Raw genomic sequence first — 13,209 nt, 5'->3', positions numbered from 1 at the left:
TGCGTCAGTTTTTTGCAGACTTGAGACTCCCCAAAGCCATGGATGATCAAAAATTACAACTCAATGCCCCAATTACGAGAGAGGAAGCGCTACTTGCTTTGAAATCTATGCCGTCCAGTAAGGCCCCAGGCCAGATGGATTCGGATGTGAGTTTTATAAGGAGTTGAGTGGTATTCTTTTAGACCCTCTGCTGTCTATGCTCAATCATTCATTTGAAAATGGGATCCTACCTCAAGCCCTTAGGGAGGCCAACATTTCTCTCATCCTTAAAAAAGGAAAATGCCCGGATAGCTGTGCCTCATACATGCTGGTAGCCCTACTTAACTCTTATCAAAAACTGCTCTCTAAAATTTTGGCCTTGGGGGCGTCGTGGCTCGGGTGGATGGGGCGCCGTGCCGTGGATCCGGGGACCCGGGTTCGATTCCGGCCCGGGGTCGTTTCCCGATCCCTCCCCGTCTCTCTCTCCTGCTTGTTTCCTGTCTCTGCACTGTCCTATCCAATAATAAAGGCGAAAAAAGCCCCAAAAAAATCTTTAAAAAAATAAAATAAAATTTTGGCCTTATGCCTAGAGAAGGTTCTGCCTCATATTGTCAGGGAGGACCAAACTGGTTTTGTCACAGGCCGGAACTCCTGTGATAATGTGAGGAGGCTTCTTAACATCATCCAACTAACCCAGAGCTGCAAGGACCCGGCCCTCGTGCTGTCTCTCGACGCCGAGAAGGCATTCGACCGGGTCGAGTGGTCGTATTTGTTCTACGCTCTGGAGGAATTTGGCCTAGGCGATAATTTTGTGAATTGGATTAGGGCTCTGTATAATACTCTGATGGCGGCGATTCTGACTAATGGGCTGAGATCCGACAACTTCCCCCTCCACCGTGGGAATAGGCAGGGCGACCCCCTCAGCCCCCTGCTCTTTGATATTGCTATTGAGCTGCTGGCCCAAGCAGTAAGGCAAAACACTTTAATTTCTGGTATCTTCGTTGGTGAAAAGGAACACAAAATTACTTTATACGCGGATGACATTTTGATACATTTATCGCAACCCCAAACTTCTGTTCCCTGCCTGATTTTAAGGTCATTTCATCATTCAGCGTCTTTTCGGGATATAAAATTAACTTTGCAAAATCCGAGGCTATGCCCCTAGGGTCATTAACATGTGTTCCAGATATGGCTGAGCCCGTCCCGTTCCGCTGGTCTCCCACCGGTTTCATTTACTTAGGAGTGCATGCAACACCCACTTTTGGTCAGATGTTTAAGTCCAACCCCCCCTGGATGCTATAAGGGCAGACTTAGACCGCTGGGCCCCGCTCCCTCTTTCCTGGCTTGGTAGGGTTGCTCTTATCAAAATGAACGTCCTGCCCAGACTGCTATACCCACTGCAAATGATCCCTATCTTATTATCCAACAAGGTTATTAAGGTGCTTGAAGGCTGGCTAAGCTCCTTCATTTGGAGCAAAAGGAAGTCCCGTCTCAAGATGACAAAACTTCAAATGGCAGGTTGTGATGGAGGGTTAGATGTACCAAATCTTAGATTTTACCAACTGGCATCACACCTGCAGGTGATTGCAAGCTGGCACAACTGTGATCCAGCCTCGATTTGGCATGATATTGAATTCTCTCAGTCGAAGTGTCCCTTGTTGAATCTGTTGTTTTTGAATAATCCTGAATCTGTTTAAAAAAACCCACTGCTCTAACCCTATTACTCTCAGTACCATCAGAGCCTGGAGATCCATTCGCTCTGTAGAAGACCGGGCTCATTTATCATCTCTTCTCACTCCCATTCTTGATAACCCGGACTTCCTGCCAGGCTGTAAGGACCAGGGCTTTAAAGTATGGAGCACCCAAGGGCTGAAGAAAATAGGTGATCTATTTAAAGCCCAGATTTTACTATCCTTTCAGCAGTTGCAACAGCAATTTGGTTTATTTAATCAAGGTGACTTCGACAGATATTTACAACCCTGATTCCGAAAAAGTTGGGACAAAGTACAAATTGTAAATAAAAACGGAATGCAATAATTTACAAATCTCAAAAACTGATATTGTATTCACAATAGAACATAGACAACATATCAAATGTCGAAAGTGAGACATTTTGAAATTTCATGCCAAATATTGGCTCATTTGAAATTTCATGACAGCAACACATCTCAGAAAAGTTGGGACAGGGGCAATAAGAGGCTGGAAAAGTTAAAGGTACAAAAAAGGAACAGCTGGAGGACCAAATTGCACCTCATTAGGTCAATTGGCAATAGGTCATTAACATGACTGGGTATAAAAAGAGCATCTTGGAGTGGCAGCGGCTCTCAGAAGTAAAGATGGGAAGAGGATCACCAATCCCCCTAATTCTGCGCCGACAAATGGTGGAGCAATATCAGAAAGGAGTTCAACAGTGTAAAATTGCAAAGAGTTTGAACATATCATCATCTACAGTGCATAATATCATCAAAAGATCCAGAGAATCTAGAAGAATCTCTGTGCGTAAGGGTCAAGGCCGGAAAACCATACCGGGTGCCCGTGATCTTCGGCCCCTTAGACGGCACTGCATCACATACAGGCATGCTTCTGTATTGGAAATCACAAAATGGGCTCAGGAATATTTCCAGAGAACATTATCTGTGAACACAATTCACTGTGCCATCCGCCGTTGCCAGCTAAAACTCTATAGTTCAAAGAAGAAGCCGTATCTAGACATGATCCAGAAGTGCAGACGTCTTCTCTGGGCCAAGGCTCATTTAAAATGGACTGTGGCAAATTGGAAAACTGTTCTGTGGTCAGACGAATCAAAATTTGAAGTTCTTTATGGAAATCAGGGATGCCGTGTCATTCAGACTAAAGAGGAGAAGGACGACCCAAGTTGTTATCAGCGCTCAGTTCAGAAGCCTGCATCTCTGATGGTATGGGGTTGCATTAGTGCGTGTGGCATGGGCAGCTTACACATCTGGAAAGACCCCATCAATGCTGAAAGGTATATCCAGGTTCTAGAGCAACATATGCTCCCATCCAGACGACGTCTCTTTCAGGGAAGACCTTGCATTTTCCGACATGACAATGCCAAACCACATACTGCATCAATTACAGCATCATGGCTGCGTAGAAGAAGGGTCCGGGTACTGAACTGGCCAGCCTGCAGTCCAGATCTTTCACCCATAGAAAACATTTGGCGCATCGTAAAACGGAAGATACGACAAAAAAGACCTAAGACAGTTGAGCAACTAGAATCCTACATTAGACAAGAATGGGTTAACATTCCTATCCCTAAACTTGAGCAACTTGTCTCCTCAGTCCCCAGACGTTTACAAACTGTTGTAAAGAGAAAAGGGGATGTCTCACAGTGGTAAACATGGCCTTGTCCCAACTTTTTTGAGATGTGGTGTTGTCATGAAATTTAAAATCACCTAATTTTTCTCTTTAAATTATACATTTTCTCAGTTTAAACATTTGATATGTCATCTATGTTCTATTCTGAATAAAATATGGAATTGCATTCCGTTTTTATTTACAATTTGTACTTTGTCCCAACTTTTTTGGAATCGGGGTTGTACAAATTAGAGATTTCATAGTTAAAGACACCACCTTAATGACTAATAACACCACTTCATGTGTAGAGAAGGCCCTGTCTCTACAGATTAATAAGAAATGCATTCCTGTTTTTTACAGAGCCCTGTACTCTAATTCTCCTCTTACCTCACAAACCATCAAGCAAGCTTGGGAGAAAGATCTAGGCGTTGCTATAGATGATGCTGACTGGCAGGAAGTCTGGTCTCAGGCCATGAACATTTCTGTGTGTAACCGCACCAAATCCATACAGTTTAGAATTGTACATCGCACGCATAGAACACCTGTTGTCAAGAACAAAATGGACGCTAATATTTCCCCGCTTTGTTGGAAATGCAATTCTGAGACTGGTAATTATGCTCACTGCATCTGGTCATGTGTGAAGTTACAAAGGTATTGGTCTAGTATTGTGAACGAACTGACTGCTATCTTTGGTGTCCCAATACGGATGGACCCTATGTGCCTGATACTTGGTCTCCCAGATGGTCGGATCACTGACAGTAAACACAGGAGACTTTTCAATATACTGACTTTTGCTGCTAGAAAGAACATTCTACTCTTCTGGATCAAGAATGTTGCTCCCAGTGTGCGAAATGAGGGGGGTTTGACCCTCCCAAAAGCTAAACAAGCCCCCTCGAAAGATGTATTTTAAAAGACCAGGGTGGGTCCCAAAAAGACCCCTCTAAAACCTGTGCATGAGCCTATATAATAAATGCATTACGCGTAAGTTTATAATGTACTGTAATAGCCATAACCCATTGTCCCCTTCCTTAAACCTAAACTGGTACATCCCTAATTCGGATATTCCCTAATTCAGGGCTTTTCAAAGTGTGCCTGCCCCCCCCCCCCCCCCCCCCCCCCCCCCCCCCCAGGGGGGGCGCCAGAGTTCTTCGGGGGGGACTCAACGTGAGGAAAAATAAACCAGAATAAGTTACTATTGCGGACATTTAGCGAACTTCAGCTAGCCTTTACCAGAGACAAAATGGATCGATTTTTAGTACCTAAAGCTACAGTGAGTGAGGAGACAGAGTCTGGGCCAAGCAAAAAAACAGAGCCTCCAGGATGTTGCGATTTGCAACTTCAACCAATCCCCGCGAATTCAGGGCGGTGTTGCAATTATATCCAATCACCGCAACTTTCCCGCAAATTTGACCAATCGTTGGCATCGTCTTGAGGTGACGTCGACAAACTACCTTCCGCCTTACTTCCGTGTATATGTTCAAGAGAAGCAGCATGCGCACAGTGTTGCCAGATTGGGCAGTTTCAAGGGCATTTTGGCGGGTTTTGAACATATTTTGGACTGGAAAACATCAGCAGTATCTGGCAACATTGCATGATGTGCAAGTCAGTGTTTATATAGGCTTAAATTCTGTTACTGAAAGTGTGTTATGTTTACAGTGAAGGACTGTGTGCACTTTACTTTTTTTTTTTTACTTAATACAAGAAATTAATGGATGCCAACATTTTTGCCAAAATGGTATTTTATTTTCCATTGTTTAGGCAGCTTCAGCATCATACTGTGAGATTCTGTTCAAATTGTTTTTTTTTTCTTCTATGAAGCCTGAGACATTTATTTTATTAGTTTATAATTATTGTTTAATTTGGTCTTCAGGAGAGACTGCCTGCACACAGTACTAGTATTAATAGTTTTTTTTCTTACATGAAAGCTGAGGCATTTATATTATATTTTAAGGTAACTTCATGTTGTGCTGTGAGGTTCTATGCACTTTAACTTTTGAACCAGCAGGTGCATTTGGATAAGTAAAGCCTATTTTTTGCATTTTTGTAGTCCTGGTAATCTTTTATATTGGTAAAGTTGTTTATAGGACCATTTCTCAGTGTCTGTTTTTTTAATCAATAGTTTTTCAGTAATAACTTGTCACTCAATTTTAATCACAAAAAGAGAAAATCGCAACTTTCACTTCCTCCCGCAATGTAATTGCAACAAAAACCTAAAAAAACACAGCAACTTTCATCGCAATTTTTTGGAAAACCCCCCGCAACATCAGACATTTTAGCCCGCAACAATCACAAAAAAGGCCCGCGAAATCCTGGGGGGACTGAAAAAAGAAGGAAGTATGACCACGATTATTTAAAGTTTGGATTTTCATGGACTGGATCTGAAGATGCTCCACTGCCACAGTGTGTTGTCTGCCAAGAGGTGCTAGCTGACGATGCTACGAGATGTTTAAAATGTGTAAAACAAAAATGTTTTAAAAAGCACAGATGTTTAAAATGTGAAAAAGAAAAAAATAAAAATGTGTACAACAACCATTTTTTAAAAATACGAATGGAACATTAAGTATAGCAACAACAAAAATTGTAAGGGGGCGCTGTTGTTTATTTGCTCTCCGAGGTGGGCGGACTCTCCCACACTTTGAAAACCCCTGCCCTAATTAATTAGGCCACAGTGGTCACTCGGGTCACTCACCCTAATCTGTCCTGCATCTGCATACAGTGTGCATGTGCTTTCACTGGTGTTGCAAACAATCACTGGTAAGTTTATTCCATCTTTTACATGTACTTCAATAACTTCATCAAATTTTGATGTGTATACTCTCATGTTCCAAATAACCGTACATGTACGATTATTCTTTTTCACAAAAAAACCCCCCTGAGCTATACGCACTTATTTGGGTCTGTACGTTTATTGAACCCCCACATGAGTCAAAGCTATACCCTTATTTGGGTCTGTACGCTGTTGTGTGACGTCGCGTTACTAAGTAGTCTCTCTCGTGCCAGTCAGACAGCGTTTTATTTTAGTTTGCCTCGTTGCTGTTGTGTGACGTCGCACTACTAAGTAGTCTCTCGCGCGCCAGTCAGACAGCACCAGAAACTATTTCCAAAGGCTCCAGGACTTATTACGAAATTAAAATGCTATAGCACGACTAGTACACGTATTTGTCGAGACAGTAAACACATCAACGATAAAGAAAACAAATGCTTTTAACCCATTTGTTGAAACAAGTAAAGATAAGATGCATCGTTACATAAAAAGTATTTTAAAACAGTTTATTGCAATTAATTACAAAGCCTGTGGTAAAATACAAACCATTAAGAGATATTTCTGCTCTATACTATTATTCCGTCCTGTACTATTATTATCGCTCAAGAATTTCTTGGCTATACTGTTATTTGGGCCTGCACTGTTATTAAGATTTATACGTTGTTTATTTACCTTATTATTATGGTATAACACATTATTACGGTATAACAACAACTGATTCCCATAAAGTTTATTATCTAAGTTTTGGGTGACCAGGGTCACTGACACTGAACCAGAATCTATTTCGAACACTGGTTGCTCCAACAAAAAAATCATGGCACAACATTATGTACGGAAGCCGCGAGAGGCCCTTCATATAATCTTTTTTTTTTATTCACCTTGTTATCCCGAGATAACGACATAATTAATTCAGGATGTCAAGAAAACAACACAACTAATTCGAGATCTCGAGAAAACAAAATCGTTATTCCGAGATAACGACATAATTAATTCAGGATCTCGAGAAAACAACACAACTAATTCGAGATCTCGAGAAAACAAAACAATTATTCCGTGATCTCGAGAAAACAAAACAATTATTTCATGATCTCAGCTGGATCGCTGTATCTCCGTCGGTAGAGACGAAGCCGGGCCAGTCTTCTGCGGAGGTGCCGCGGACTAATTTTGAAATTATCCCTTATTAAAAGACTTGATGCAATCTCTCCCTGTGTCAACCCCTGATCAAAATATTGCCTTATTAGGTGATCGATTATTCCAGACATTCTAATGACCAAAGTTGCGTCTATACAGAATGAGAAATAGCCCCAAAGTCAGCATATCACAAGTCTCTTGGCGCACCTGAATGAACCATTTCTCAGCTGTTTACTCGAGATCATGAAATAATTGTTTCGTTTTCTCGAGATCACGGAATAATTGTTTTGTTTTCTCGAGATCTCGAAATAACGGTTTTGTTTTCTCGAGATCCTGAATTAATTATGTCGTTATCTCGGGATAACAAGGTGAATAAAAAAAAAGGATTATACGAAGGGCCTCTCTCAGCTTCTGTAGTTATGGACTGCATTCCTAGTGAATACATCACGTGCATGCTACACTTCAAAATAGATGCTTTCTGTAAGGTCTGGGACCCTTACTTGCAGCATATTGGGCCCACGCTGTCATCTTCCTTGCTTCGTGGATTTCCCAGATCAACCTAGCCTGTCTGTGACTTTGTTTTAAGTGCTCACTATCTAACAAGCACCTTGTAGCCTTGCTGTGTTTTGTATGCTCTGTATTGATTCCTATCTGGATACTGCCCTGTCTTGCTGTCTTGCCCTGTCTTCATAATTATTTTCTATTTACTGTACCCACATGCCCACATTCTGCTGTTTTTTTTTTTTTCCTTTTCTGTCGTGTCTGAGCAGTTCGGTGTGTTTTGCGTTTTGAGAAAATGTAATATAAAAATATTTAAAAAAAAAAAAAAAACAGGGACTAGATAAGTCATGCCTGATGATCATTGAGAAGTCGTACTATTAGCTCCAGATTTTTGGAGCACAAAATGGCCGTTCCACCTCCTGTAACTAGCACATGGATGAAAATGGTCGACTCGGTAATCTAGTGTAAGGATGAGGGAAATGATGGCGCTGTAGAGGTAAATTGCAGGTGATGAGCTCTTGTGGTTGAATCGAACCCAGAAGGAGACAGCCATTACTTCATAATACTGACCTTTGATTCATTATATCTCTCTCCTGTCGTCCTCTTCGGCTCTTTTAGAGGAGGTCTCTGATGGTCTGTCCTCCTCTCAGCCCCGGCTGGTCCCGGGGAGCCCAGATAGCAAGTTCTGTCGGAAACTCTCCCCTGTCGAGATCTACTACGAGATGAAAGCCAGACGCAACTCTGTGTCCAGCTCAGCGAGGTATCGACCAATCAGAAATGCACACATTAACGTTGCTAATTAATGCTAAGCTGCTCCTAACCCTAACCTTAACCTCAGTAACAAAACAATGGAGGAATTTTGTTGATTTCACATTGTGTGTAAAATCCCTGCCTCTCAGACCAAGTTTGTGATTTTTCTTTCTTTCTTTCTGAATTTTTATTTTTTTATTACTTTGTTGGATATCACAACCCACCATTATCCCAAGTTTTTATGTTTTATTATTACCCACGCCAACTGTTTTGGAGGAGGTTATGTTTTTGCCTCTGTTTGTTTGTTTGTTCTCAACATAACTCAAAAAGTAGTGAACGGATTTGGATGAAGTTTGGAGGAAATGTGAGCCATGGGCCAAGGAACAATCGATTAGATTTTGATGCAACTCCAGATATATATGTAGATCCAGGATCCAGATATGCATGCGGATCCAGGATTTTTATTTTATTTTTTTTAAAAATCTTTTCCCAACGTAACTCATATTGAACGGATTTGGATGAAATTTGATGGACAGCTTTAATATTATCCTAGTTTCAAGTGATTTTGATGTTGATGATATGTGGCTTGATGAAGGTATGCGCGCTACCGAGTCCCTTTCTAGTTGTTATTATTGAGCTCATATCATTATTAGCCTATTTCTCTGGTCCTTTGAATTGAATTTGTTTAAAGCTAGACTGCCTTTCAGATTTTTCAAGTGTAGGTCATAAAAAGCCCTGTGATGACCTGGCGACTTGTCCAGGGTGTACCCCGCCTTTCGCCCGTAGTCAGCTGGGATAGGCTCCAGCTTGCCTGCGACCCTGTAAAACAGGATAAAGCGGCTACAGATAATGAGATGAGAAGAGGTCATAAAAAGAATTTTCCCCAACATCCAATTATTTTTGTTTAGTGGACCAAAAGCTACTGAATTTGAATCACCAGACTTCCAATTTTATTCCTTTTTAAAAAAAAAAAAAACAGTTAATGAATTTAAGGCCATGTGGCCCTAAATTCTCCACTATTTTTTCCTGCTTCACCATGACCCAATACAAGATACTACGTCATGCATGACGTAATGGGCTTTCCCTGTTCATGCAAGGCATTGTGGGATACAAATTTGAAACGGGAGAGAAAAATGGAAGACGTGAGTGTGCGAATGAAACGTGAAAGACTGACTACAGTAACGGAAAGAAAGCGAGAAGAAAAGAGGTTATGTTATATACGAAGGAAAGGAAACGCAGGACCAAACTAATAAATATCGGCAGTCAGCGAGCACCTCGGTGTGATCAGCTGTTTGTTTAGCGACAGAATGATGGAACTGTCAGTGCACGCTCAAAGGGAAACCTGCGCATGTAAACCTCAAATTAAATAACTTCCCAGCCACAGAAGAGAACGTCCTGATATTTTGAGAGATATTACAGAAATAAACATATATCACAATGACCACATTTCAGAGAGAACTAAATTTCACAGATTTTATGAAATCGAAAGGCCGTCTAGCTTTAAAGCTAATTTAAATAACTTTGGCCTTGTTGTCATATCAACCTGAATCTAATGTGTTCTGTCAGTGCAAAGTTCAGGAATTAAACAAAAAAAAACCTCAGGAAAATGGCTTTAATAAATAACCCAAATATTATTGTACGCATTTGTGTATACACAGTGGGGCAAAAAAAGTATTTAGTCAGCCATCAATTGTGCAAGTTCTCCACTTAAAAAGATGAGAGAGGCCTGTAATTTTCATCATAGGTACACTTCAACTATGAGAGACAGAATGGGGGGCAAGAATCCAGGAAATCACATTGTAGGATTTTTAATGAATTAATTGGTAAATTCCTCGGTAAAATAAGTATTTGGTCACCTACAAACAAGCAAGATTTCTGGCTCTCACAGACCTGTAACAACTTCTTTAAGAGGCTCCTCTGTCCTCCACTCGTTACCTGTATTAATGGCACCTGTTTGAACTCGTTATCAGTATAAAAGACACCTGTCCACAACCTCAAACAGTCACACTCCAAACTCCACTATGGCCAAGACCAAAGAGCTGTCAAAGGACACCAGAAACAAAATTGTAGACCTGCACCAGGCTGGGAAGACTGAATCTGCAATAGGTAAGCAGCTTGGTGTGAAGAAATCAACTGTGGGAGCAATTATTAGAAAATAGAAGACATACAAGACCACTGATAATCTCCCTCGATCTGGGGCTCCACGCAAGATCTCACCCCGTGGGGTCAAAATGATCACAAGAACGGTGAGCAAAAATCCCAGAACCACACGGGGGGACCTAGTGAATGACCTGCAGAGAGCTGGAACCAAAGTAACAAAGGCTACCATCAGTAACACACTACGCCGCCAGGGACTCAAATCCTGCAGTGCCAGACGTGTCCCCCTGCTTAAGCCAGTACATGTCCAGGCCTGTCTGAAGTTTGCTAGAGAGCATTTGGATGATCCAGAAGAGGATTGGGAGAATGTCATATGGTCAGATGAAACCAAAATAGAACTTTTTGGTAAAACCTCAACTTGTCGTGTTTGGAGGAGAAAGAATGCTGAGTTGCATCCAAAGAACACCATACCTACTGTGAAGCATGGGGGTGGAAACATCATGCTTTGGGGCTGTTTTTCTGCAAAGGGACCAGGACGACTGATCCGTGTAAAGGAAAGCATGAATGGGGCCATGTATCGTGAGATTTTGAGTGAAAACCTCCTTCCATCAGCAAGGGCATTGAAGATGAAACATGGCTGGGTCTTTCAGCATGACAATGATCTCAAACACACCGCCCGGGCAACAAAGGAGTGGCTTCGTAAGAAGCATTTCAAGGCCCTGGAGTGGCCTAGCCAGTCTCCAGATCTCAACCCCATAGAACATCTTTGGAGGGAGTTGAAAGTCCGTGTTGCCCAGCGACAGCCCCAAAACATCACTGCTCTAGAGGAGATCTGCATGGAGGAATGGGCCAAAATACCAGCAACAGTGTGTGAAAACCTTGTGAAGACTTACAGAAAACGTTTGACCTCTGTCACTGCCAACAAAGGGTATATAACAAAGTATTGAGATGAACTTTTGTTATTGACCAAATACTTATTTTCCACCATAATTTGCAAATAAATTCTTTAAAAATCAGACAATGTGATTTTCTGGATTTTTTTTTTTCTCATTCTGTCTCTCATAGTTGAAGTGTACCTATGACGAAAATTACAGGCCTCTCTCATCTTTTTAAGTGGGAGAACTTGCACAATTGGTGACTGACTAAATACTTTTTTGCCCCACTGTACATGTATAACTATCCTAATATTGAAATAGTTGGATTACATTGAATTTATTTTACTGTGAACGAGATCCCTGGCTGCAAAAAGTTTGAATAGCCTCGAGTTATATCATGTAGATCCATATATACGAAACGTTTGCATCAGAAAATCATCTCTTCGGCATCGAAACCCGACGTGTGATTAAACACCAAACGCTTGCTGATAAGATCGTGACTGTTTTGCGTTTTTGGCTTATTGCATGTGGATTTTAGGGGAGTTTTCTTTTCGAAGTGCACAATACTGAGTGAGCAGAGATTGTAATGAATCGCCTGCTTGTCATGGCTGAAGGGAATTAGAGGGACTTTTTTTTTTTTTTTTTGGTTGCATGCACTATTCACTGTCTGTGTGTTTTTAAAAAAAAAAAAACATTGAAGCCACAGGGACAGCACGTTCGAACTGTTCATGTTTTCTGAAAATAATTTAATATACAGTATGTGTGATGAAATGCGATGAAATCATTTTGCCAACATGTGGCCATTATTATGAAATTATTAGAAGAAATAAGAAAAGAAAGAAAAGAAAATGTGTAATGAAATTAAATGTGGATTTTCTCGTATTGCAAATGTAATCAATTTTATATTGAGTTAATATTGAGCTAAACAAAGCACGTGCGCGCGCACAAACACGTTTGTTTTACTATCCTTCTGAGGACCTTCCACTGATGCAGTTATTAGTTATTAAAGTAGTTAATTATTAATGCAGTTAATTAATACTGTGCCTGCTCCTAAACCTAACCTTAACCTCAGTAGTGACAAGGAAATGTTTTTAGCTATTTATTTATTTTTGAAACACCACTTTCAGTTTGATGGTCCCCATAAGGTCAACGTTTTCAGATTTACTATCCTTGTGGCGGCATTTGGTCCTCAAAACATATATATATACACACACACACACACACACACACTCTCTTCAGGTTATGTGCTGTTTGAAAACCTTAATAACAAGCGTCACTGCTTTAATGCATGTTTAATCTTTAATGTAAAAACACCCTTTAATGTATGTGTTACTTATAAGTTATCGACATGTTTTTATTTGCATGTACATTCTTCGCGAGCCACATCTAGCAGCTGGAATTAGTGCTGTAATTACATGCAATGCAGCAGCAACACAAACTGTTTACGTTTTGTCTTGGCTTATCATTCTTGCATTGTAACACGATGTGAAGAAATTTAGAATAAGCTTGATGTTTCTTTCCCAGCCCGAGTCGCTCTCTCCCGCGGAGTGTGTCCAATCTGGAGGGCAGAAGCGTCCCGGCAACGCCCCAGTTGACCCGGAACGGCCCGATCGGTGTGCATGTCAGGTCTGTACCTCACCTGGTTGACTGAACCTTGTTTCCACTGAGTTTAGTTCCATTGATATGGTTATCATGGCCATCGTTTTTGTCGCATTGACCTTCTGTAGAAATTTGAGCAGGATTTGGATTGAAGCAGAATAGCTAACGTGTAATTGTGAAATAATGCAAGGATTT

At 41.1% G+C, this 13,209-nt stretch overlaps 1 protein-coding gene across 2 annotated transcripts in view; it reads left to right on the top strand.

Moving 5' to 3' along the window:
- The window catches only part of ccdc120a (coiled-coil domain containing 120a), a 147,665-nt gene that overhangs the window by 129,549 nt on the left and 4,907 nt on the right, over window positions 1–13,209 (top strand). For both annotated transcript variants that reach the window (XM_060932442.1, XM_060932443.1), the window contains 2 exons: window positions 8,312–8,453; window positions 12,940–13,041. In XM_060932442.1, the coding sequence (XP_060788425.1) occupies window positions 8,312–8,453; window positions 12,940–13,041 (244 nt within the window). The remainder of the gene's footprint in view (window positions 1–8,311; window positions 8,454–12,939; window positions 13,042–13,209) is intronic.

Source organism: Neoarius graeffei, chromosome 10 (assembly GCF_027579695.1).
Source record: "Neoarius graeffei isolate fNeoGra1 chromosome 10, fNeoGra1.pri, whole genome shotgun sequence".
In the NCBI taxonomy this organism is placed as follows: Eukaryota; Metazoa; Chordata; class Actinopteri; order Siluriformes; family Ariidae; genus Neoarius; species Neoarius graeffei.
This window is presented reverse-complemented; position numbering and strand designations above follow the sequence as displayed.